Source organism: Brassica rapa, chromosome A01 (assembly GCF_000309985.2).
Source record: "Brassica rapa cultivar Chiifu-401-42 chromosome A01, CAAS_Brap_v3.01, whole genome shotgun sequence".
Classification (NCBI taxonomy): domain Eukaryota; kingdom Viridiplantae; phylum Streptophyta; class Magnoliopsida; order Brassicales; family Brassicaceae; genus Brassica; species Brassica rapa.
The window spans coordinates 25,432,909-25,459,677 of NC_024795.2; the positions used below are offsets into that span (position 1 = coordinate 25,432,909).

Sequence of the window (26,769 nt, forward strand, 5' to 3'; positions counted from 1 at the left end):
CTATTCCGACGACATACCGACGAAAAAAGTCCTCGGAAATATCTCCTCGGAAATTCATACTTCCTCGGAATTCCGTCGGAAATTTCCGACGGAATTCCGAGGAAACAAAATTCCGAGGAAACTCCGAGAAACATATGTTCGTCGGATGGTTCCTCGGAATAAACCGATGGAATTCCGATGGTCAAATCCTCGGAAGTTTCGACAAAACATTCCTCGGAATGTTTATCGGAAAATTCCGAGGAACATATGTTCCTCAGAAAATTCCGAGGAACATATTTTCCCTCGGAATTTTCCGAGGGAATGGAGTTCCTCGGAATTTCCGAGGAACTTTCTTCCCTCGGAATTTTCCGAGGATTCCATTCCCTCGGAAAATTCCGAGGGAATTATGTTCCTCGGAATATTCCGAGGGAAGAAAGTTCCTCGGAATTTTCCGAGAACTCCATTCCCTCGGAATTTCGAAAAAATATATTTTTTTAAAAAAAATTTAAATTTTTTAAATTTAAATTTAAAATTTAAAATTAAAATTAAAATTGAATAAAACATTAAATAAAACATAGTAGATAATATTCAAAGTTAAATAAAACATTCAGAGTTTTTGGTAAAAAAAAAAAAACTACGGGTCTTGGATGTTCGGGAACACCTCGTTCGGGTACATCCTCTTCATCATCTCCATCATCTGCTCGTTGAGCCTCTTCTGGGTCTCATAGCCCGCCTGTTGAGCTGCCATCTGGGTCTCCAACGCAGATATCCGATCATCCTTGTCCTTCAGCTGAGCCGTAAGAACTTCCGGATCAACATATGGCGGTGGTGCAGAAGAAGGAGCAGCCGACCGGGAGCGACGACCCAAACCGACCATACGTCTCTTCTTCTTTGGAACCGACTGAAATATAAAAAACCTAATTTAGATAATATAAATTGATGATAAAATAAAAATCAAGAAATAAATAAATTGAACTTTTAAAAAAAAAACTTACCGATTCAACGAATTCGTTGATTCGAACCCGGGACAAGTTGGTCGAAGCCGTCGAATCGTCATCATCGGTTTGAAGCTGAGACACTTCGTCGTACACCTGAGTTTGGACCAGGTCGACCACGTCCCTCACAAGACCATCATCAATCTGACCGGTCTTCTTGTTGGTATACGCCCTTTTCATTAGGGCGAGATCATCAACCGGCTCGCCCTCATTTTCTTCCGCCTTGAAAAAAAAATAAATTAAACAAACATTAGAAATTTGAAAAAATGCATAAAAAATAAAATTCTGAAACTTAAATAATTAAAGAAAAAGCGGTTGAACTTACCATGCGATCCGCGAGAGTGGCAATAGATTGGGCACCCAAGTTATGCTTGTAGATGCCCTTCCCTTTACGGTCGCTCCTGCGGTTGTTGGAGTTGGTGGAAGAAGTTTCTTTCGTCTCTTCCTTATCCCAATGCTCACACAACTCCTTCCATACCGTGTCGTTCATCGACTTTGGGACCTTTTAATTTAAAAAAAAAAAGTTTAATAATTTAAAAAATAGTTTAATAAATTAAAAATTGTTAATAAATTAAAAACTACCTTGTTTGCTTCCCACTTCTTCTTCCACTCGTACATCTGCTTCCCATAGTTGTCCATAACTTTATGGACAAAATGGTTATAGATAGAGAGCGTATCATCGGAATTCCAGTTGAATTCTTGCTGAAATAGTTTAAAAATAGTTTTTAAGCACAAAAATATAAATAGTTTAATAATTAATAAAAAAGTTTTAATAAATAAAAAATAGTTTAAAAATTTTAAAAATAGTTTAAATAAATCCCAAAAACATAATAATAACGAAAAATAGTTTTAAAAATGTTTAAAATGTTAAATAATTACAAAAATAGTTTTCATAATATTAAAATGTTTAATAAATATAGAAATTTATATTTTACATATAAAATACATAAAACGTTTTATAACCACAAAAAAATGTTTTTAAATATTATATAAATGATTTTTAATCTTAAAAAAAGTTTTATAGATTTTAAAAATGTTTAATAAATATATAAATGAATTTAAAATGCAAAAAATAGATTTTATATACAAAAAACGTTTTCAATATATATATAAAATTTCAAATTCGATTTTTATAACCACAAAATTAATAAAAACTAAAAAAAAAAATCAAATCAAGTGAAATACATAATCAAACTCGATTTTACACAAATCTACCATTCACCCTAACAAAATCTATAAATCTCATTCCAAAATCATCAAATCTACTTAAAAACCATACAAATCTAACCTAAAAGAGTGGGATAGGGGAGGATTAGGGGAGATTCGCCGGAAAAACGCGAGAGAGAACGGTGGAGTCGCCGGAAATCGCGAGAGGAGAGGCTGTGCGGCGCGGAGAGAAAGAGAGAAATGGGGAAGAAGATCGGGCTCGCCCTAATATTATGAGGGGTCCGACGGAAACTATCCGTCGGAATTTCCTCGGAAATATTTTATATTTCCGTCGGAATTTCCTCGGAATTCTTTGATTCAATTTTCCCGAAATATTTGGCGGCTAGGTTAACCCGGTTAAATGAAAATATTCCGACGAACAAGGATTCCTCGGAATACCCTCGGTAATCTCCGAGGAATTTCTGAGGAACCAGGGTTTGGGGTTTTAAAACATCGATTATTTTCGCCGTATTTCATTTCTTATACAATTATAATGCATACCATTGAGGATTCTTTGTATAGATGATCATAAACCATGAAATAACACAATTTCAAAAATAATTGTAAGTATTCCCTTTACCGTTTATTAAAGTGTATAAGTGTTTCTCTTATGTTGTGTGGTTTTCGTTCATGTAATCGTAAAAAGTGTTTGTTATTGGATAAAACACCAAAGTTCATAGTTCCAAACATCATAATCTGGTTATGACACTTAATGAAGGTTATATACGTGTTATTCAATCCGTAAAACGTTGTTTTCAATTTAAAACCCCAAGTTCCTCGGAATTTCCTCGGAATATACCGAGGAGATTCCGAGGAGATCCTTATGTTCGTCGGCATTTCCTCGGAATATACCGAGGAGATTCCGAGGGAAAAGAATCTATAATCAAATCCCCAATTCCTGGGAATTTCCTCAGAATTTTCCGAGGAAATGCCGACGAACATAAAGAGTTCCTCGGAATTCCCTCGGAAAATTCCGAGGAAATTCCGAGGAACTTTGGGTTTTCAATCGAGAAGATCTATTCCGAGGAAATTCCGAGGAAAACCTATTTGTCCTCGGAATTTCCTCGGAATTTTCCTTTAAAAAAAAAAAAAAAAAAAAGGTCGACGCTAGTCTGTTTCCGAGTCGTCATCACCAGATGAATCTGAATCTGGATCTTGGTGAAACTCTCCAATCACTGGTTCATCCTCTACGTGAACGGCGGCTTCTTCTCCGAAGTCGGTTAAATCGACTACAAGGCCAACTCCACCTAAATCTTCTGCTGCACTTAAGTTGCCGGATGTGCTTGGTTGTAGTGGGTCTTCCAGCTCAGAACTTCCCTGAACTCGGCCTCTCGGGTTGAGTCTTGTAACAGTAACCCATGGATCATCTCTGTTCCTTACCCGGGGGTACTTGATATAACAAACCTGATCGGCCTGAGAAGCAAGAATGAAAGGATCATAATATTGCAGCTTCCGTCTTGAATTTACTGATGTAACACCAAATGCATCTGTTCTCACACCTCGATCTGGAGTGTTGTCGTGCCAGTCACAATAGAAAACAGTACAGCGCAATCCAACCATGCCCAAATACTTGATTTCCAAAATCTCATTTATGTGTCCGTAGTATACATCATCTCCTGATGCAGAACAAACACCAGCATCGTAAGTCGTACTCGAACGTCTCCTCTTCTGAGTTGTGAATGCATATCCTCGAGTACAAAATCTCGGATATGACTTCACAACAAAGTTTGGTCCAACGACCATCTCGCGTATCCAATCGTCAAATGTTTCACCTCTGGCCAAACCATCACTCACATAAGTAAACATCCATCCACCAAATTCTCTCTGCTTCATTTCTTCTAGTTCGTCATCTGTGGCGTATCTATATTCTAACCGCTTTTCTGCCATGAAAATCCTTTCATATTGAAGAACATCTTCGCAGTTGGTGAGTAAATATGTTTGCAAATGACTGCGCTCCTGATCAGTAAGTCGACGGTCCTTTGGTTTTCCGCTAAGTCGTCCAACGTCTGTGAAAATGTCTGGAACCTTCCAATGATATGTTGCCCGTTCGCCTCTATCATCATGCCGAGCAGGTCTTCTGTTTTTGGTCTGAACTTCTGCTGGAAAGTAGTACTCGGCAAAGTTTGAAGTTTCTTCATTGATCATCTGTGCGACTATAGACCCTTCCACCCTACTTAAATTTTTCACCATCTTCTTCAAATGGAACATATACCGCTCATACAGATACATCCATCTATACTGCACAGGACCACCAAGTTCCAATTCTCTTACCAGGTGAATAACAAGATGCTCCATAACATCAAAAAATGAGGGAGGAAATATCTTCTCAAGGTTGCACTGAATCACAGCTATGTTAGTCTTCAAATTTTCAATACCTTCAAGAGTCACTGATCTTGTGCATAAATCGCGGAAGAAACCACTTATCCCTGCAATTGCTTCATGAACATTTCGTGGTAATAGTTCCTTGAAGGCAAACGGAAGGAGGCGCTGCATCATTACATGGCAATCATGGCTTTTCAAGCCAGTAAACTTTCCTTCCTTTCTGTCGATACAGTTACGCAAATTAGATGCGTAACCGTCTGGAAATTCCACATCGTTTGAAATCCAATCAAAGAACGCATCCTTTCCCGCTGCATCAAGTCGGTATATGGGAAAAGGAGCCCTACCACTCTCATCAACATGAAGTTCTGAACGATCACATATATCGACTAAATCGAGTCTTGACTTCAAATTATCCTTTGTTTTACCTTGAACATTAAGGATCGTGTTCATGAGATTGTCAAAAAAGTTCTTCTCGATATGCATGACATCTAAATTATGCCTTAGTAGATGATCCTCCCAGTATGGCAGATCCCAAAAAATACTTTTTTTGTGCCAGTTATGTAGGTTTCCAACACCATCTACCGGAAAATGCTCATGTCCACCGACGTCTGGCGTCCTTTCTGCACCAAAATCTCTAAGTTGTGTCTTCAAATCTTTCCCACGAATTTCCGGAGGTGGACTGTCAAACACCCTCTTGTTCTTCGTAAACAAATTCCTACTTCTACGATATGGATGATCTGGTGGTAGAAATCTCCTGTGACAGTCAAACCAACACGTTTTCCTTCCGTGTTTTAGTTGGAAAGCATCAGTGTTATCTTGACAATATGGACATGATAGCCTTCCATGCGTTGTCCATCCAGATAACATACCATATGCTGGAAAATCACTTATTGTCCACATTAGTACTGCCCGCATTTGAAAGTTTTCTTTACACGAAACATCGTATGTTTCAGCACCTTGAGCCCATAGTTGTTGCAACTCATATATTAGTGGCTGAAGAAACACATCAAGTGATCTCTTAGGATGCTCTGGTCCGGGAACGAGAATCGAGAGAAACAAAAACTCTCGTCGCAAGCACAAGTTTGGGGGTAGGTTGTATGGTGTAAGAATGACTGGCCATAGAGAATACTGTCTTCCACTCTTGCCAAACGGGCTGAAACCATCAGTACATAATCCAAGGTAGACATTTCTTCTCTCATACGCAAAGTCGGGATACTTTGATTGGAAATGCTTCCACGCTTTTGCATCTGAAGGATGTCTGATCTCACCATCTGTTGAGTGCTCCGCATGCCATCTCATTGGTTGCGCTGTGCGTTCAGACAGATACAGCCTCTGCAACCTTTCCGTCAAAGGCAAATACCACATCCTTTTATATGGTACTGGAACTCTTCCACTCGTATCTTTATAACGAGGCTTCCCACAAAATTTGCATGAAACCCGCTGTTCATCCGCCCTCCAATAAATCATGCAGTTGTCTCTGCATACATCTATTACCTGATACGATAAACCAAGACCAGCTACGAGTTTCTGAACCTCGTAGTATGAGCCAGGAGCTACATTATCTTCGGGTAGAATACCTTTTACATAATCAGCAATCGCATCCACACAGTCTTCAGCCAAATTATAATCCGTCTTAATGCCCATCAATCTTGTAGCAGATGATAAAGCTGAATGACCATCTCTGCAACCTTCGTACAATGGTTGCTTTCCAGCATCCAACATATCATAAAATCTCCTAGCTTCGGCATTGGGTAAATCTTCCCCTCTAAAATGATCATTTACCATCTGCTCAGTACCTACACCGTAATCTACATCCGTTCTAATTGGATCTTCTAATCTAACCGCTGGCTGAGGTTCGCTAGTACTACCATGTTCATAATCAGTTTCTCCATGATGATACCAAATTTTGTAACTTCGTGTAAACCCACTCAAATATAGATGAGTCCAAACATCCCATTGTTTAATAACTTTTTTATTTTTACAATTAGAGCAAGGACATCTTAACATACCTGTTTTTGCTTCCGGTTGTCGGTGAACTAACCCCATGAATTCGGTTATACCTTGTTGGTATTCTTCCGTAAGCAATCTCGTGTTCGGATCCAAATGAGGTCGATCGATCCAAGAACGAAAATAATTTGAAGAAGACATGTTTTTTATGAATCAAATTCGTGTGTAAAGAAAGTGAGAGGGAGGATGAAGATATGGAGTGAATGAAGAGGAAGAGGGGTGCTTGTATTTATAGTTGAAATCCTGCCGACAGTCCGAGGAAATTCCGACGGAATTCCGATGCAAACGGCTAGTTCGTCGGAATTTCCTCGGAATTTTTAAAATCCCCCAACGGCTCTCCAACGGCTCTCTAACGTCTATAATATTTCCTCGGAATTCATCGGTTTTTTCCGAGGAATACTAGTTTCCTCGGTATTCCGTCGGAATATTCCGACGAGATGAATTTTCCTCGGAATTCCGTCGGAATATTCCGAGGAAATTCCGAGGAAGCCAAATTTTGTGTTTCCTCGAAATTGCCTCGGAAATTCCTCGGTATATTCCGAGGAATTCATTTTCCGTCGGAACGTCCGTCAGAATACCGCTGTTTTCTTGTAGTGACTTAAGGATATTGAATCCCTGCTGGTGTATTCTTTTTCCATATTTGTTTACTAATTCTCATTGTTTAGAACTCTTTATATAGAAGACTTAATAGTACAATCCAGCGTTAAAAAAAATTGATTTTGAATCCATCACTGAAGTAATTCCAATTACAATATGTTTCCTTGCATCATCACTATTTGAATCCATAGCAAAAAAATTGTTCTTAAAAAAGACAACTTGATTCGCAATGTTGACTGATGCAAAGATGTGGATGCCAATATAAATTTAATGGGGGTTGTGTGTTTGTGTTTAAAATGAAAAGAGCATACCTATAAATAGATATTTTTTTTGGGATTTTGCTATAGTAAAATCACATAATTCTCATGGCATAGGTAAAATAAGGAATTTAGTAGATCAACGTTTTACATAATAACAACAACAATGCACAGATTCGTGGAAACAGTTTTGTGGATATGTATATGAAATTCTTCAACATACCCGGACTGAAAAAAACCAAGCGGTGGCCTTTTACTCCAAGTGTAGTCACTCTGTCATGTACCGCTGCACGTTCCAAGGATTCCAGGACACGTGTTGTACACACGCCGGCAACCAACTCTACCGTGAATGTTATATTATCAGAATTGTTGATTTCATCTTTGGCTATGCAGCAGCTATCTTTCAGAGCTGTAATATCCTGACACGAAAGCCTCTTCCAAATCAAATCAACACCGTACAGCGCATGCTGCCTCGGAACAGTATGTCAAGTCTGGCTTCGTGATTTTCAACAGCACAATCATGCCATAACAAGGTCCAACACTTTTAGATGCCTTACAAACTTTTAACAACATATATTTACAATTTTTTCATATATATATATATATATATGTGTAAAATATAAGATATCACAAAAAAAAAATTAAACTAATTCAACTTCATTAATAATTATTAAAGATAATTTTATAAAGTTAATTGTATAGTAAGATTTGTTAATATTATCACCAACATTTAAACTATAATCAGTCATAATTACTAAAATCAGTGGTTAATACAACATCTCACATTTAAAAGACAATAATTTTTCTTATATTTTATATAATTTTTACTTATATTTTATATAATTTTTACTTATATTTTTAATAATTTTTACTTATATTTTTAATATGTTTACTTACATTTTATATAATTTTATTAAGTTTATAAACATAAATTGTATTTATTTGATAGTAATAATAATAATAATCATAAAAATATTAGTATTATTTATATAACTTTTATTAATAAATATATTATGTTTTCTCGTATTGTATGCACTAAACGATGGTTTGTGTGGTTTGTCCTCTGAGCCGGCTCTGTAACTTGGATGGCCTTGGAAACCGTTTGTAACGGTTCTTGTTATGAAGATGTTTTTAGGAGACATGGTTGAGCCGAGGGGTTAGATCACATGGAACCCTAGGACGTTGAGGTATGGAGAGTACAAGAACACTAGAACTGGCTCGTTGAGGAAAGGGAGGCAACTAGTGAGAAAATGCCTACGTCTCTTATCCAAAGGCTTACCCAAACTAGATGAAAGGAGTTTCCCGTACTGGTTTGGTCCTGACGACCAGAAGTCTCTTCTAACATGTCAGTGGATTCCCAATGTCACAGTGGCGAGTGATGGAACAGGGGATTTTCTAACCATTAGCGAGGCCGTGGTGAAAGTTCCCGAAAGCGGAAATTCCAAATTCGTGATCCACGTCAAGGGAGGGCTCTACCGTGAAAACGTGATCTTGCCGCCAAAGAAGAGCAATGTGGTTATGTTTGGAGATGGGAATACGAAGACCATTGTCTCCGCTGGCTTGAATAGGCTGGACAATCCTCTGTTCACAACGTTTCAGACAGCAACTATCTGTAAGTCTACAGCTAATTTCTGTGTTAGTTCATTTGATCCGTTAATTACTGTCTTTCGGTTTGGTTCCAAAAGCCTTAAATTTGTGTTTACGTTAGTGTTGGTTCATTATATACTCAAGTAATTGTCGTTCGGTTAGGTTTTGTTTTTAGTAATTTTTTAAGTCCTAATTTACTTTAGTGTTGGTTCACTAGGTTCCGCTTTACTCAAGTAATTGTTCGTTATGTTAGGTTTTGATTTTGGTCATTTTAAATTCTGATACATTAGTGTTGGTTTGTTAGATTCCTTTTTACTCAAGTAATTGTTCGTTATGTTAGGTTTTGATTTTAGTCATTTTAAATTCTGATACGTTAGTGTTGGTTCGTTAGATTTCTTCTTACTCAAGTAATTGTCGTTCGGTTAGGTTTTGTTTTTATAATCTTTAAGTCCTGATTTACTTTTAATGTTGGTTTACTAGATTCCTTCTTACTCAAGTAATTGTCGTTCGGTTTTGTCATTTTAAACTCTGATACGTTAGTGTTGGTTTGTTAGATTCCTTCTTACTCAAGTAATTATCGTTCGGTTAGGTTTTGTTTTTGTAATCTTTAAGTCCTGATTTAATTTTATTGTTGGTTTACTAGATTCCTTCTTACTCAAGTAATTGTCGTTCGGTTTTGTCATTTTAAACTCTGATACGTTAGTGTTGGTTCGTTAGATTCCTTCTTACTCAAGTCCTTTCTTGTTGTTTGGTTGTTACTTTTACAGCGGTTCATGGAAGAGGTTTTGTGGCAATGGATATGAAGTTCGTCAACACCGCCGGACCGGAAAAGAACCAAGCGGTGGCTTTTCATTCCATGTCTACCTTCTCCGTCATGTACCGGTGCACCTTCGAAGGCTTCCAGGACACGGTGTACGCTCACGCCGGCGACCAATTCTATCGAGAATGTGATATCGTCGGAACCGTGGACTTCATCTTCGGCTATGCAGCTGCCATGTTCCAGAGCTGTAACATCCTCTCAAGAAAGCCACTTCCGAATCAAATCAATACTATTACGGCGCAGGCTGCCTCGGATCAGTTTGCCAAGTCCGGGTTTGTGATTGTTAACAGCACCATCGGTCCATACCTAAGAGAACATCTCACAACATATCTTGGAAGGCCGTGGAAGCCGTTTGCGACTGTTCTGGTTATGAAAACGTATCTCGGGGACATGGTTGAGCCTAGAGGTTGGATCGCCTGGAACAAGGAAGCACCCCCTACGATGCTGAGGTATGGAGAGTTCAAGAACTCTGGACCGGGTTCGGGTCTGGGAAGCCGTGTAAACTGGACCGGGTATGAACCCAGTATGACGGAGGAAAAGGCGCAGAAGTACACGGTTGATATCTTCATCTTGGTTGAACCAAACTTGCATCCCTTATGACCGTTATGTATGATCGGTGTTCTCAGGGGCGGATCCACGTTCATAGGTACGGGGTCACCTGCCCCCTACTACCTTTCTAAATATTTTCCATCATACCTTATCAATATGCGCAACGTAGCTCAGTGGCTTGTAGTTCCCCCAATATGTAATGGAGCAAGGTTCGATTCTCCACATTACCAAATTCTAGTTTATCCATTTTCTCTTATTTCTTCTTTTTACTTTTTATTCTCGTGTAAATCTCATCTCATTTAATATTATAACAAAATTTAAAGACAGCCTCTTTACTACATTTAATTTATTACTAATTTCACCTGTATTTTTTTTTCCTTACATCATCTGTTTGTCTTTCTAACTAATTATCTTCTTTTACATTTCATTTAAGCAATTTACCTTGCTCACATATATATAACATTTATTTTACATCATTAGTTAAAATCACTTTATACTTTTCGATAAACTATTTAGACAATAAGACACCTAAATCAATTTTTGAAAAAAAAAATATTAAAATCAAAATTTTAAAATCCAAAAATAGTTTAAGATTAGTTTTGTTTATAGTATACTGGTACCAAATTTAAATATAGTATAATACTTTAAACTTAATTTTGTTAGTTATTTTTATTGTATATTAATATATATAATTCTGATAAAAAATAATTAATTTATAAATATATAGTGTCCCCGATTAAAAATATTTCTAGATCCGCCACTGAGTGTTTTAGCTCTGTTATGACTTTTATGTAACGGTTTGAAGTAATAACTAATAATGTATTGTGTGATCTTGAACTTTCATTGAGAATCATTCTCGGAATCCACCATAACGTGAGGTTACAATGTGTTCTTAAGGGATTACACTTAGGACTTAGTTTCTTAGATCTCTCGGCAAACACTCTTACTTGTGTAGTTGTGTTCATCGATCTCTCTCTTTCTCGTGATACCCTTTAACCTAAAACATAAACCCTCTTTTATATCCAAACAACAAGAGGTACTTCAGGTTAATCTTGGTGAGCAAGCACATTGCCTTACTCCTTCAGATCACATTTTTTGAATCTTTGACATCATTACTTCTCCTATACTCTGCATCTTCGCATGGGTTTATCGCCAACTTGTATTTCCTTTTTAGTCACTCTTTTAATCTTAGAGTCTCATCAATGCAAGAGTAGTTTCTTACTGGACTGAAACATCAAACCTTCTCTCTAGTTCAGAAACTTCGAACCACTTGATAAACCTCTTTGATCCACCCACAGCCACAACCCAATTGCCTTTGCGTTGCCTTGCCAGAATGTTCCTGATGGATCTGTGTAGTACCTGTAGAAAATTGACTTGTTTAACATTGTTGTATCCCAAATTTTTTAACTTACATCTTACAATCTGGTAGAAAATGATATAAGCTAGACGAGTAACAACTTTCAGGCTCGGTCCATTTTCATCATGCCCATCAAAGAGTAGGGATGGATGTATGTTTATGGAAGCTATCATATTAATATAGTAGCTGAGCGATAGAGTAATGGAGAAGTTACTTTGATAGCTTCAATATCATACTCAATCTGAAACAGACGAACTTTCGGGGAGAAAAGGTATCGACTTCTCTGTCATACTCAGTCCTTTTGGAAACAAAAACCCAAAATTCTCATATGATCATCAACTTCATACTCTTGAGTAACAAACAAGTTAGGTTTAGATGAACAGTTGGGCCTTGAAATGGGCTTACACATCTTAAGTCAGATTGTCTATTCTTTAGGAGAGATGCAACTTTTCAGATGCATAAGTTTGCAGAGAATCTTCCCAATGATAAGTCAATATTTGCAAAAAAAATAACAACTAGAGAGTTGAAAAATTAGACGTGAGAGTTGGCATGTACGGATTGAAGAAAACTGATTGGTTTTTAAGATATGTACTTAGTAATAACTGTCACATCTCTTATAATTCGTGAAATGTTTCTTGATTAGTATTGTATGGCATATGTTTATTGGTATATATGAATGCACAAGAACGTCCCTGCATGCAACGTTATAGTGCCTTGAATATAAGCTCAGTGAAAACAAGAAAAGAAAGAAGCACAAATGGCCGTTGTTTCATTTTGGTTGTTCCCAAGGCCGTCTTGTCTAAAAATTCCTTTCACATGAGAGGGATATAAATTCAGGAGCAAAAATGATGTACGTTAATTTGAAAATATAATTAATAATCCTTTTTTTTGAACAACCATCTTTCGTAAATTTAAAAACTGGATCTAGATCCAAGAAGAGATCATATTAATTATAAAGAGTAGCTTTTGCCAAAAGATCGGCAGGCCCATTAAACTTTTTTGGGATAAAAAAAACGCAGAAAATAAACAAAGTTGATAAAGTAACGATATCCGAGAAAATTCTGGTTTGTTTATCGAAGTGATGGTTCTGATGAGCATGAGAGAGTCTGATCGAAGCCAGATTTGTGATAATAACATAATTAACTTTCCAAATGAAAATATATATTCACAATAGAGTAAATACAAAACTATTGCTTCAAGAGCCCATTCATGGAGTTTTCACTCGTAGTCGTAGTTCAGTAGTTGGTTTCTACTTTCTGTAGTACTTCATCATAATAATATAATTAAATTAAGTGATTAAGAAGATAATATTAATAAGTATTGTACCAAATTTTATAATCACATACTTGCATATATAAAATTTGGAGATCGTACGATATTGATAAGTTAGGCCACCACTACACGATGATCTAACTGGACGAGGGATTAGAAAAATGATATATAAGAAACTCTAGTTACGTATATCACCTCCTAACCTCCTGAATCAGAGACCACAAGTATTAGTTATATAATATTTAATATAAAGTTTATATACTAAGTACAGAATAATCCATTAGCATTTATATTATCTAGTATCTAACAATACTATATTATTGGTTTTGGTTTGAGCGACAAATTAAATGATTGTGGAAGTTTATTTAATTTTCTTCTTTTGTTAAAAGCCATTCTGGAAGTTTTCTCCAACGTTTTGTGACCTACCTTGATATATATGACTCACTCCATCATTTAGAGTTTTAATATATACATTTTTTGGTTCTGAATGTCGAAAGTTGTTGATGACTCGGAAACTAGTGAACATTTGTGGTTTTCTTTTAAGAAAACAACTAAAGATTCGTATAAGTTTATTTAATTTGATAGAGGAATATTCGTTTTGATGTATAATTAGGTATTAGGTTATTAATTAATTAAACCAGCGAGATAATACTATTCTAGAACATACCTTACTGACGTTGGAAAGAGACGACCTTTTCCGAGCAACTGTACGACGATGTCTTCATGTTTAGCCAACAAGTAATCTCTCGTCTAATCACATAATTAATTCGACACCAATTATTGACATTTTGAAATAAAACAAAAACTTACATGTCATTAAGACGGACACGTGCCAAAGTTTAATTAACTAAGAAATAATTCGTCATTGACATTGGGCGGCAGATAATAAACCACTAATTTTTATTTATAATGTACTGCATTTAATCTACATTTGTACTATATTTTCATTCAAAACCATAAACTAAGAAATTTTTAATTAAACTAGTTTTTTGTCAACAACTACTAAATTTTTTTTTAATACTGATGAAATGAAAAAGAGAAAATTTAATAAGTAGGTGGTCATCTCATGATGAGATTTGTGAAAGCATTTTATGTACTGCACATATCAACCTACGTACGCGAGATTTGTGAAAGCATTTTATGTACTGCCCATATCAAACTACGTATATCACAAGTTATATTATTTTCTTTTAAACAACACCAATCAAGCTCATACCTCTCTGAGTAGACACTTATAAATTATGCGCATAAATTCAACGATTACAGGAAAAATCGACTGGCCAACCTTTCATTAGATGAAAAGTAAGAAGAAAAACGAACCATTATTAAAAAAAAGAATAACTTTACAATTTACTCATACTACGAGAGTCATGACCCCACGATATAGACATTATGAACATGTTAATAAGATGACCACTCTTATCGGCCATTATAATATATCCATCTTGTGACTATTTACATTATAAAAGTCTTATAAAATATTAAACTAAGATTCAACCAATCATCGGAACATATAAGTTTTGTTTTGACATTATCTTTATTGGAGTTCTTGGGACCTATAAACCAAACATTTTGTCCCCAAAAAGAAGAGAAGAGATCAAATTTTCATCTGAAAAAAACACACAGAGAGAGAGAGAGAGAGAGAGGCATATGGCATTTTCAACTAAACTGTGTCTTCCTCTTCAAACACAATGTTTTGTTCCAAAGACAGTAAGATCAAAGACTTTGATGCTTCAACAGAGTCACGTTCAAGTTAAAGTCAAGCAAGTCACAGTTCCTCAACCAATAAGATACTCCACCAAGAACACTGTAAGATCCTTTCTTCTTCTTTTTTTGTCTAGAAACAGGTTTTGATTTTCTTGAGAATCTAATTAGTTTTGTGTTTTGTAAACAGGTATATGAAGATCCAGTACAAGGGATCTTATGTTATACCGATGATAACGGAGAGGTTATATGTGAAGGGTATGATGAAGGTCCTCGTTGTCCCCCAGAGAGCCCAGTAGTAACTTCTTACTCAAGGTATGATAATTTCATAATTCATGATCACCAGATCGATCCTGTTTCAATGTTTTTAGTTACCGAGATTGGTTTATAAAAAAAAACAGAGAGGTGGAGATTCTTGATCTTCTGCAAAGAAGTTATCAGGAACTGAGAGTTGCAGAGAAAGGTGATGGTCAAAGACAGGAAGCTGCTTCACAACAAGAGTTAAATATGATCAAATGGAGCAGCTTTGACTTCCTCTAAACTCTCTCTCAAAAATCAAAATCTGTTCTCTCTTCAAAAAGGCCTCTTGAATAAGAATGTATAGATAGGCTGTGAAAGAAGCAGCCATTTGCTTCTTTCTCGTTTCTCTTTTGTAAGAACACACAAACATGAATATATGTCCAGATTTTGGTTTCATTGTCTTCTCAAATATTAGAAAAGAATCTCATATACACAAGAAAAAATGTTGTTTTTGTACAGATAGGATACTAACTGAAATCATCTCACATCTTTCTAATGAATCATTCAGACAATCATCTAAAACTCTATCTGAACAACACATAATCTAAAAGATGCAAACAAAATCCATATCCAAGAGAAGAATCATAACCAAAGAATAATGTTCCCATATGCACAAAACCAATTTCTATACCACAAAAAAAAAACTGGACATTTTGTGGATTCATAAATATATCACTCTGCTTGCGTGCCGGTTTGAGAGGTTTCTTCTGGTTGATCAGACCTAGAGTTATCAGCAATGACTTCAGGGGGAGACCACTGGTCAGGAACCATGAGGAAGTAAGTAGTCATCGCCTTTCTGAATCTTCTCTTGTATTGCTTTGGCGAGATTACTGTTGGTGCTTCATTCTTGGGGCCTCCTAAGATTCCTGTAAACTTCACCCAAGACTCTAGATGTTTGTCCCATGTGTACTGCCTTAAGAAATCGATGATCCCGAGAACTAGCTCGTTTTTTTCTTCATCCACGCCTACTAGCAACGAGTAATCCATAACATCACCCAACTGCAAACACAAACAAGATGCATAGGTTTATGAATTTTACGAAGAGTAGTGAAGCGACAAGGATTTGAAGAAGAGTAAAACTCACTGCAAGAAAGGCGGTATCGTTCCAGACAGCTCTTTCCAACAACCGTTTTGCTTTGTTACCGACAAAAATGGGAGAAGTGGGCATTGCTTCAATCAAGTTCTGATCCAGCAAGACTTTATTGCTCCCACTAGAGTCAGGATTGTATCGCGCCCGGGAAGATCCTTTGAGGTCATAAAGCCGCTTCACAGTTCTTCCAAAGAGAAGATTCTCCATTATCAGAACATCCATCTTTGTTTCTTTACCACTCTTAAGTTGCTTGGTCGCGACCTATTAACACAAATACATACTCTCATCACAAGTGAGTCAAACATGAGCAGCAAAAATCTCTCAACTTAGCAGTTAAAATACCTGATAGATTCCCAAGATTTTTGCAAGGCAAGTTGGGCTTTTCGTGCTGATAGACTCAGATAAGTATTTGAAGTAAGCAGGTGCAAATTTGATGAACGATTCCAGTTCTGTCTTGGTGACTTGCTTGATGATGAAACGATCGTCCAGGGTTTTAGCAAAGAAGACATTGCTCTTTCCACCTTGAGCTCCCCATTTTTTACACCGGCTAAGAGACCTTATGAACTCAAGTTCCGAAGGGAGACATATACCTCGCAACGCCTCAAACCGTTTAGCATAGTAACAAGTAACCGTGTACTTCACTTTCCCAAGAGTGCCGTCTTCTCCATATGAGACTCGAGCATTGAAAGCTTTTGTGTATGAAAGTGGGTCAAGACGCAGAGACGAGGACATTGAAAGTATACTCTCATCCACTGAACTATTGCTTCTGCTAGGGTCAAAGATGGTGTCATCAACTGGGCGAGGGATATTCAGTTCAGAAGGAAATGAAACTAGAGATTCCCCTTCAACAGAAATTTGGCGTTGATATTCGGGTGTCATCAAGGCATATGCGATCATACTTGTGGGCTCATCATCATACACCGGAACAACAACATCATTTATACCCACAGGCAGAAGTAGCCTTGGTCCACCTTGAAGCTCTGCCTCTCTAAAAGATGAAATATAGACAGGGCTGTGCTCGCCAAATGTATCGAGCTTCTGAGAGCTAAGCAGAAAATTCTTGTTGATGGAGCGGTAGAAACTGAGGAATGGCATACCTAACCAGCTTACAGAATCTTCTGAGTTCTCATAATTTTTACTTGGCAAAGCAGGTGAAACTGGATAGGCTACCTTGGATTCCTTTTGATGTTCTGGGAGATCTATTGGCTTTAACCCCTCTGAGATTGACATGGAGGAAGGAGGAAGCAAGATCTTATTATTTGCTGGAATATCCTCTGATGTTTGACGTTCGCCTATCCATGCTGCATCAAGAGTGGCTGAAAGATTTTTCATCACTAAATGGCCATCAGACTGTGTCCTGCGAACATCGAGTTTATTTTCCACAGGATCAGAAGTATCAGGTAAGGTATTGCTGGGAGAAACTTCTCCCTCATCTTCCTTTTCCTGAATCAAATCTAAATTTCCGTCAGCTTCCTTCTGAACCTTATTTAACGAGCCAGTGTCACCAGTAGAACCACTATCAGGATTCGGATTATCCTCTGAGCCAGCAAGAAGAGTGTTTGTCCCAGCATTCATCTCAGGGAGCGTCTGGCTCTTAGCCAAGGGTGGTTTCTCATTTTCTTCTCGCTTTGTGTCATCACTACTCTCAAGCTTCTGTAAATTTGAGGCATTAATCAAGCGGTGATCCCACATATAAGACTGAAATATCAGCTGTCTGCGAAGCCGGTATAGTTCAAGAATGTCCACAAGAGGCTGGCCTTCCTTCACCTCCCCCTGCAACATCCTTTGCATATTTTCCTGGAAGAAACGTAAGAACAGTTTATCTTGCACCGCTGAGTTCTAGAAACTCTTCAATATAGAACATAAATTTTTTACCTCAAATTCTGCTTTCTCTCTTTGCAGCAGTTCTTCGAGTTGACCAATTCGACGCCTAGAACCTTTCACTGCAATTTGACTAATAGCATTTAGTACTTCAGAAAACAGAAGCTCTGCTCTCTCTGCCACCTGCTTGATAAAAAAAAAAAGAGAATCAATCAAAAATGTGAGATTTCAAAACTGTATCCAAGAAAATCACAGATATTTTTAACCTTATCTATCTCTCTCTGTATCCAGTCCTGATTATCATAGTTGAAACTTAGAACTGATGGTGGAAGGTAGACCGAATGAACATCTATAGTAGCGTATCGGAAGCAAGCTACCATGTTCCCAAATCTGCATGAGCACAACTTGTTAGACCAAAGGAAAAAACCACAGATTTTTTTATCAGAAGGAAATGAAAGAAAAAAGTACCCATAGAAGCGAAGGCAGTCTCTATGGAGAGAATGGCCACAACATGCTACTCTACTGGCAGCTGCGTGGTTTGAGAAACTGAGCTCCAGAAATTTCCCAAACGACAATCCCCAGGCTGCATCAGACATCACCACTCGTAGAGTCGCTGGAGGAAAGCCATTAGGTCGGGGACATCTCAGACATCTATGCCACATCCAGATCTTCCCCTCCTTTTCACCAGGTAAGAGATAATCTTGGAGCTTCTTCACAGATATAGTAAGGCTGCCTTGTCGATGAGTGTAACAGTGAACGTGAGCTTCTGATGGCATCTCACATGAACGACACCTGTAACCCTGCGATTTTGAGCATTTATTTGGGTTACCAAATTATTCTGTAAGCTGTAATAGATAAGTCACGTACATAACTTACCTGATCGAACAAATGATCTCTCAAGAACCGTCCCAATGGTTTATCGAAACTACCATAGTATTTTATCCGGAAGAGATGAGACCTCTCACACACAGTTCCTTTCCACACTGATCGGGACGATAAAGAAACCAAAATGCTCTGATGATCAGAGGGTGATGGAGGAAATTCCTCTTTTTGAGATTGTGGTTCCTTTGAATCCTCACTGTTTTGTTGTTGGATGGTTGTAAGGTCTGAACCATTGTCCTGGGGCTCTACTATAACGCTCGTACTACTTTGATAAGTCTTTCGCACAAAGCCTTCAGACAATATGTCTGCTGCCTCAATAGATGGGTTGCTTTTGTCTGCTGGTGTGTCTGCCAGTGCATCTCTTTCAGACATATTTGGGTTTCTTCCCTCAATCACACGGTCAGGCAAAGTCAATGAAACATTACAGCGTGAAAATACGAAACCCGGATTTGTTTCTCTAGCCTGCCAGCCTGAAACATTGGAGATCATAGGATTTATATCCTTCTGGAAGGACAGATTGGCAGTGGTCGAAAGCAACTCTGATGCTGGGACACTGTTTGCTCGTTGTGGTTCGAAACCAGATATCATTGTTGGAGATTTATCATGTATGGAAGAGACCGTGAAACCTGGCACAGTAGATATGGATCTTTCAATGCTTGTAGATTTATCTGGAAGAGCTACCGTAATCGGGGAGTTCAAGGGGAGTTCTGGTGAGGCTCCTTCGTCAGCAAGAAACGATGTCTCGAGTGCCAAATGATAAGCTGCAAAAACTCCATATCGGACCACATGCTTCACTTTTTTCAACTCTTCCTCATTAGCACCCCTAAGCAAAATCTGAAGAAGAAAGGACACAAAAAGCAATAAGTAATGTTATGAAGCAATCAGATCTGCATTTTATAATTCTAATGGCTAAGAGTGCTTACTGTAAAGCCTAATGGCCTTGGACAACCCTCAAAATACATCAACGTCTTTACTGCTTTCTTTCCAACTTGACCATGTTCTTCAAGAAACCTATCCACCCGAAAATTTTCACAGTAACCCAGCTTTTGAGAGGAGAGGTGATCTACTGAAGGAATTATCTGAGCACCGGTGCAGCGAGCAATGCGGTCTAAAAGTGGCCTCTTAATGTTTAGAACAAGAGATATGTCTTTGGCTAGAAGATACTCTTGCGCAAATCGAGAAACTGATTTTTCCACTAGTAGAATATTTGGACGTTCAGCGTGAATCTTTGCAACAGCCATCTTTAGATGCTCCTTTTCCTGAAAACAAAAATGTAAGTGCAAGAAGTAAAAGAGTTTAGGCATAAATAAGCAAATTCCATATCTAACGAAACATGGAGACACTATAATTTCACCTGTTGCAGCAAAGTATCAAAACTTGAGAACTGGTTTGAGACCCTTTGATACTCAAGGGCACCGCCTATAATCAATAGTCTAGCTTTCTCAATCTTCGCTTTCATTCTCCTATGAGCTACATTTTTCTTGCAAACAACTCCCTTAACCACCATGCTGTAATGTAATACACGGATTACTAAAAAAATGAAACTTCACAAGAATACAGATTACATAAATAGAAAATACACAGCGCATAAAATTGGGATAAAGTTTTGTTTCTTCTATTACCTATCATGTCGAAACCCAGAAGCTAAGCACTTTACTTTGACATAGCCACCAGGATCCATCCCTCCACTTTTGCTCATATCAGGCTTCAGTAAGTTAGCCGCCTCCCAAGAAAGAGAGGTGATAATCTCTAACCAGCCCTCTTTGCCCTCTTCATCGCTCACAGGGAGGTTATCCACTTGCAACAGCTGTGCAAGCAAAGCTCTAAAATGCCCATCAACCACATTCTTCATAGTCTTCTTGTGCTCTTCACTCGTTCGATCCTCGCTACGGAACTCTCCACTTCCAAAGCTAGTGGAAGGCCGTAAATATCCCCACGCACCTGAGGCATCTCCCTCATTATCTTCTTCCTCGTCAAACAAAGAGCTTTCTCTCTCATCTTCTTCGTTTTCTGGATCAGGTGGAACCCACAAAAGTCCATTGTTCTCGAAATCCACCGGCTCTACTACATGATCATCCGAAATATCTGGCGGAGAAGGTGCTTCACTTTCGTCACGGCCATCACTCTCATTTTTTTTCTGGAACTGCTCTGATCCTTCCCCAATTACAGATTCAAGACTCTCATGAATGAGTGGAGACCTGCTTACGCTTTTCTGGTCAGCGGTGGTTTCGAAACTCAGATGCTTACAGTGGCTCATCTCCTCATATTCCATTGGGCCATAGTATTTATTAGCTTGAGGAGAATGACTCGTCTCAGTATCAGTCTGGTATGCACAATACTCATCGTACTCATCATCACTCCTGATGCATAAAAGAAAAAAAGATATTAAGTTACCAAACACGATTGCCACATGGCTTACCCTAGAGGTTGTCTGCAGAGTCTAATAAGCTTCACATGTACCTATGAGATCAAAGATAACTCAGAGAAAGAGAGTACCTGTTTAAACCAAAGCGAGATGGATCTTCCACATCTGTGGCTATGAAACTATTACTCCTTGAAGTCTCTTTGCCTTGCTCTTTAGAAGCCACTCCGTGCAAACTGACATCAGAACCACGTTTAACCCTCTGATAAGGACCAACCAATCCTGGCATCGAGCCAAGAGTACTACTATTAGCAGTTGTAATAGTCTTTGAGCTAAGAAGACTTGTCTCAGAAGACGAACTACTAATCCCCGGAATATTCGAAAGATGCGTTCCACCATCACCTAGCTCCCATTGGCTGAAACAATAATTACAAACACGGATCCTCTCCCACTCTTCACGGGGAGCTCTCAAGTCGCTGGTAGCCAAAGGTATTGAGTTCGCAGTACATTTCCCACAGAAGACTCTCCCACAAAGACGGCAATGATGCCTACGGTTGATAAGGGTGAACTGACAATCACACTCATAACACACACGACAGCTCTGATCAGGCATCCAGAAATCTCTGGAGACAGTAGCTGGCTCGGACCGCCAAGGGAGCCATGATTTTAGCAGACCCACAATCTCACAGAGTGTCCTACTACAATCCCCTTTATTACAATCCCCTTTATTACAATCGCCTTTATCCATCTAAAAACCTCCCAACCTTCATGCTATGACTCTCATGGAAGTCTAGAATCCAAAACTCATCACCTAAGAGATGCAAACTCTAATCTCCAACTCCTTGAGTCACTCTCCAATACGTTATAAAAAATCAGATGAGTCGCATAAGCTTGTTATCAGGTGGCTTGTAAAGATTCATCTTCAAAGGCTGGTTAGAGAAGGAAAGTTTCAACCTTTAGCTTACCCTCTCACTGAACAAAACATAAAAAATTCAAAATCAAACGTTAAAACGCTAGAGAGGGTTGTTTCATCATGAATGTGAATAAAGAGTGTATCCCACAACACGAAATCAATCAGAAACAAAAAAAAAAATCAAAACTTTGGGGGCAATCAGAGAATCCTTTTTTGGGTATTTCACGAACCTAATAATATGAAATAAAAATCTACCAAAACCTAATAATTAAGTTTCAAATTTTCGAAAATATGCAAATCGAAAATCGAAATCCTTGGAACTAATCGAGATATCGTTGAAGGGTTGTAACCTAAAACCCTAATTTGAATTTGATCGCGTCGAGATACCTTTTCGAATCGCCAGAAGATTCTTCGTCTTCTACTCGAGAGGGATTTTCCCTCCTTGAATTCAGGTTTTTTGAATTTTTATTATTTTTTTTTAATCCGAATTTTGGAGCTTATTGACTGATATATTCTTTTTTTTTTCTGTGGTAGGGGAAGCGATCAATGATGATCCGCGTTTCACAGTTTCACCATACACCTTCACGTAGCCGATCTATATTAAACAAGGATCTGACCAATAATGTACTAGCAAAACAAATTGGGAAACCTTAATCTTTATAAAACAAAATCTGTAACAAGAAGAATTTTTTTTAATAAGATATAATATTTAAAAATACTTTGAGAAAAATCCATTAACATGTAAATTCCAACAATAAAGATTAGTAATTTGCTCATATGTAAGCACTTTCTTGTAAATCTAGTTAATTAGATTATGATGAAACATCCTTTCTACATTTTCTGAACCTTAATCCAAATTTTAATAGTTTGGTACACATATAAACAAAATAATACATGATACAACGTAGTTTGGGAGATATATAATACTTTGTCAAATATTTATCACCTGAATTTGATGTTATTTACGGATGTATGAAATAAATTTTATGGTAAGAAACTAATAAAAAGATATTCACGAAATGTCGTGACTGTTTTGGAACTTACAAAATGGGATTTAATTATGCGATCAATTCCAAAATTGAAATTGATACTTGTATATAGTTTGCATGTCTTTGTCAAGTTGTATTAAGTGTTAATATTTGTATGCATTAAGAAACAAATTGTTTTTATTTTTAGTTAAATGGCTTATGTTTTAGTTGAAGCCTTAGTAGTTGAAGACTAAATTTTATTTGTATGTGTTAATTTCTACAGCTACATTAAATACAGCTCCGTAAAAAAAAAAAGTTCTACACACTAAATTTTACAGTAAAATTTCTATAATTACAGTCCAACCAATCGCCTCCATGGTAGGAAATTTTTTGAAAAACAAAATAAAAACATATTCATGAAAGGTTGTGAGTGCTTTGGAACTTACAAAATGGGATTTAGTTATGTGATCAATTCCAAAATTGAAATTGATACTTGTATAGATATAGCTAGTCTGCATGTCTTTGTCAAGTTGTATTAAGTGTTAATATTTGTATGTAATAAGAAACAATTTTTTTTATTTTTAGTTAAATGGCTTATGTTTTACCTCGGCCGGTTGGATATCTAGTACTCCATATATTTCATTGTAATTTGTTGTTTTATGTTTATTCACATATATTTTTTAAAATATTTAATTTTATACAATTTTAAAATAAAAACATCATTATTATACATCTAACCATATTTTAACTAATAGAAAAATAAACAGAATTTTTTTGTTAAGATGACACTTATTTTGAAACGGATAGAGTATTGTGTGGTTTCCATCTGATTCGTTTCCTCCAACTTGTTCAACGATGAAGCTCAGCTCAATCATGCAAAAGCCTAAGCTGAAGTTCATAGTTTTGGTATTCGTTGAAGTTCACCGTTGGAGGGGGAGAATCTGCTGAGTTGTTCCATGCAATCCACCTTTTGGGATCAATCAATTTTCCAAGTTCGGTTTCCATAACCACCATGTGGGGTGGCTCTTCCAAGACCGACCTAAATACACAACCATAGTAAACTCTTCTCCTGTATACGCCAAAAGCTTGCTCGTTAAGATGGAGAAACCAAACTTATCCTTCTGGTCCTCTGCACTCTCAGCTGTAACCAGAGGCAGATCCATAATATTTTAAATTTTATTTATAGGTTGTATACAACGAAGAAATGTAGCTCAGTTGATAGAAATATCTGTTTTGACACTTCAAAAAAAACCCCAGACCCAATTCGAAGTGTCATTTTGCACCTATTATATTGGTTACGGGCCAAAGGCCCAATATATATATATATATATAGATATATATATTTTGGATCCATATGTTTTTACTGGACATAGTTTAATTTATTTTTTATAATTGTTTTTATTTGAGTTTCTAAACCCAAATTTTGAACATTTGCCTTTCTAATCCCAAATTTGAACATTTAGTTATTGTCATTGTTTTTATTTGGGTTTCTAAATAAGAAAAAAAATCTAATATTTTATATAGTCACTGTTTTAATAATAATTTATTTTTATTTATTTTAAATAAATATTTGAATTAAATAATTAACTTAATTTATGACACTGGTTTTAAAAAATTATGGATCCGCCACCGGCTATAACAGTGGTGCACATCTGGAACACAGCTGCAGCATTGCCGAAGATAAAGTCCATTGTGCCTATGATGTCATATCCTTTGTAAAGCTGCTCCCCTACGTGGACGTAGAGGGTATCTTGGTAGCCATAAAATGCACATCTAAACAAGGTAGAGTGATTGGATTTAGAGTGGAATGCAACAGCTTGGAACTTCTCTGGTCCGGCGGTGTTAACAAATTTGTTATCTCAAGCAATGAAGTTGTTAGTAAGAACATCTTCACCAAAACACAAACCACAAAACATAAAATAGTGATTGAATGTCTAAAATGGAAACAAAAGTACCTTACAGAATGTTGCTGTGGCAGCTGTCGTGGATTTAGGATACTCCAACCTGCCTAGATTGTTAGATATAATTGTTGTCGTTGTTATAACCTATCCATAGATCAGCACGTTGTTTTTTCTCTTTGGTACTAGAACATTCTCGTAATAAACAACTTCTTTAACGAATATGTTGAATCAAATTTGTTGTTTGGCACTGACGCCACAGCTTCTAAAATTGTCTTCAAGTCTCCACTTCCATCTCTAGAAACAATGACATTAGGTGTTAAAATACAGCCGCTCTTTTATGCCAGTAAACTTGTAATTATCACTAAAAATTGACTACATATGAATTAAACTGGTTACAAAGAACTGTTATAAGGGACACAAAACTCCTTTAACCATCCTAGTTTGTAATGAATATGTTAATGCTAAACCTTCGAGCGTCCTCCTCCGACATCAATGGGTTATACCCAACCCAAATAATCCGGTTTCTCACATCTTAACCAGATCCATAGTTTTGGTATTCGTCGAAGTTTACTGTTGGAGGGGAAGGTTCTACTGAACTGTTCCATGCAATTCGTTCTTTGGGATCAATCAAGCTCCCAAGTTCAGTTTCCATAACCACCACTGTGGTGTGGCTCTTCCCGACCCAACAAATACGCAACAACCGTGAGCATTTACTAACAACTAAAATAATACATACAATAAGTTTATAATTAAAAAATAAAAAAAACAAGGAAAAACTAATTAAAAATAAGCAAACATATAGTAAAAAGAAAGAAAAAATACGCAAAAATATAGTAAAAAGAAAGAAAAAGTAAGCAAAAATAGAGAGAAAAGATGTATAAACAATCAAAACATATAGATATATATATCTATATGTGTGTATGTAATAACATTTTTGTATTAATCTATCTAATCTATTAATTTATGGTTCTATTTTTATCTACCATTAGCAAGTCATAATAGGACCACCTAAAGAAATAGTTAATATGACATATTTGATTATTTACATTAATAATAAACCAACTATAAATTTGAATTTTATTTTTTAATTATAACAAAATCTGTTGAGAAAAAATCTAACAAAATCTTACTTAAAATTTAAATATTTTTATAAAATAGCATATTAATTAATTTTGTAATTAATAATATAATATTGTTATAAATCAATGTTAACTAAATTTTTTTATAAAAAAGAAAATAAAAATTATATACTATTTTAAATAAATTATATAATTAGATTCTGTATTATATAAAAATAGAAGTTTTATAAGAGTTAAATATTATAAAATTATATTAAATATGCAAATTAACAAAATTTTTATTGTTTCATTTAAATAAATTATCAATCATCATTAAAATGAGTTAACATTTGTAAACTATATAATATTTTTATACAAAATATAAATTTATTAAGATATGTTAAACTTTTATATCTACAACTATATATTATCTTTTATTTATTTTGAAACTCTCGACAATATTTTTTTGAAATGTTTATATACAACGATATAATATTATATAATAACCTTTAATTCATATACTATTTAAAAATATGTTATTAGAATATTATTAGAAAACTATGAAGTTTTAGTAGTTCAAATCAAATTTTAATTATAATTTTTTCTTAATTATATCAAAATCAATTGAGAAAATTTAGAAAATATCACCAAAAATTTAAATATATTTTATTATAAATTAGTGTATTAATGTAATAACAAAAAAAAATTCAAAATGTAATCTTCCAAACTCAAATATAGTACCGTAATTTTTCAAAGTTTACTTGATAAAATATAAATTTTGAAAATAAATATTCAAACTCGAAATTATAATATTTCAAATTT

The 26,769-nt window shown here is 36.2% G+C and overlaps 3 protein-coding genes across 5 annotated transcripts; 2 read left to right on the forward strand and 1 right to left on the reverse strand.

Annotated features, from left to right (window-relative positions):
* Positions 1 to 6,969: 6,969 nt before the first annotated feature.
* On the forward strand, positions 6,970 to 10,889 carry LOC103844656 (pectinesterase 3). The gene is made up of 2 exons (XM_033290449.1): positions 6,970 to 8,975; positions 9,718 to 10,889. Exons 1-2 carry the CDS (start codon positions 8,882 to 8,884, stop codon positions 10,368 to 10,370), a joined length of 747 nt encoding a protein of 248 aa, XP_033146340.1. The 5' UTR covers positions 6,970 to 8,881; the 3' UTR covers positions 10,371 to 10,889.
* A 3,554-nt stretch (positions 10,890 to 14,443) lies between these two features.
* On the forward strand, positions 14,444 to 15,350 carry LOC103842171. Its single transcript, XM_009118796.3, has 3 exons — positions 14,444 to 14,757; positions 14,843 to 14,967; positions 15,054 to 15,350. The coding sequence occupies exons 1-3, from the start codon at positions 14,599 to 14,601 to the stop codon at positions 15,190 to 15,192; spliced, it is 423 nt and encodes a 140-aa protein (XP_009117044.1). The 5' UTR covers positions 14,444 to 14,598; the 3' UTR covers positions 15,193 to 15,350.
* Positions 15,351 to 15,417: 67 nt separating this feature from the next.
* On the reverse strand, positions 15,418 to 26,063 carry LOC103842143 (1-phosphatidylinositol-3-phosphate 5-kinase FAB1B). 3 transcript variants are annotated; one of them, XM_009118785.3, is made up of 12 exons: positions 22,408 to 26,063; positions 21,242 to 22,079; positions 20,368 to 21,105; positions 20,100 to 20,253; positions 19,669 to 20,004; positions 18,740 to 19,579; positions 18,332 to 18,663; positions 18,241 to 18,253; positions 17,918 to 18,046; positions 16,385 to 17,839; positions 16,037 to 16,303; positions 15,418 to 15,951 (listed from the first exon to the last, which is right to left on the reverse strand). In XM_009118785.3, the coding sequence occupies exons 2-12, from the start codon at positions 21,853 to 21,855 to the stop codon at positions 15,625 to 15,627; spliced, it is 5,205 nt and encodes a 1,734-aa protein (XP_009117033.2). In that variant the 5' UTR covers positions 21,856 to 22,079; positions 22,408 to 26,063; the 3' UTR covers positions 15,418 to 15,624. The 3 variants fall into 3 exon arrangements, with proteins under 3 accessions (XP_009117033.2, XP_009117018.2, XP_009117010.2); XM_009118770.3 differs by having other exon boundaries at positions 18,130 to 18,253; positions 21,242 to 22,036; positions 22,408 to 26,061; XM_009118762.3 differs by having other exon boundaries at positions 18,130 to 18,253; positions 22,408 to 26,061.
* Positions 26,064 to 26,769: the final 706 nt, after the last annotated feature.

Excerpts from the sequence above, each read along its gene's own strand:
- LOC103844656 (XM_033290449.1), top strand. The coding sequence starts at position 8,882 with ATGTTTGGAGATGGGAATACGAAGACCATTGTCTCCGCTGGCTTGAAT. Across the intron at positions 8,976-9,717 it reads GTTTCAGACAGCAACTATCT|CGGTTCATGGAAGAGGTTTT; the intron begins GTAAGTCTACAG and ends TTACTTTTACAG.
- LOC103842171 (XM_009118796.3), top strand. The coding sequence starts at position 14,599 with ATGGCATTTTCAACTAAACTGTGTCTTCCTCTTCAAACACAATGTTTT. Across the intron at positions 14,758-14,842 it reads GATACTCCACCAAGAACACT|GTATATGAAGATCCAGTACA; the intron begins GTAAGATCCTTT and ends TTTTGTAAACAG. Across the intron at positions 14,968-15,053 it reads GTAGTAACTTCTTACTCAAG|AGAGGTGGAGATTCTTGATC; the intron begins GTATGATAATTT and ends AAAAAAAAACAG.
- LOC103842143 (XM_009118770.3), bottom strand. The coding sequence starts at position 21,855 with ATGGATAAAGGCGATTGTAATAAAGGGGATTGTAATAAAGGGGATTGT. Across the intron at positions 18,664-18,739 it reads GAGATCATTTGTTCGATCAG|GGTTACAGGTGTCGTTCATG; the intron begins GTAAGTTATGTA and ends TCAAAATCGCAG. Across the intron at positions 17,840-17,917 it reads GAGAGAAAGCAGAATTTGAG|GAAAATATGCAAAGGATGTT; the intron begins GTAAAAAATTTA and ends CGTTTCTTCCAG.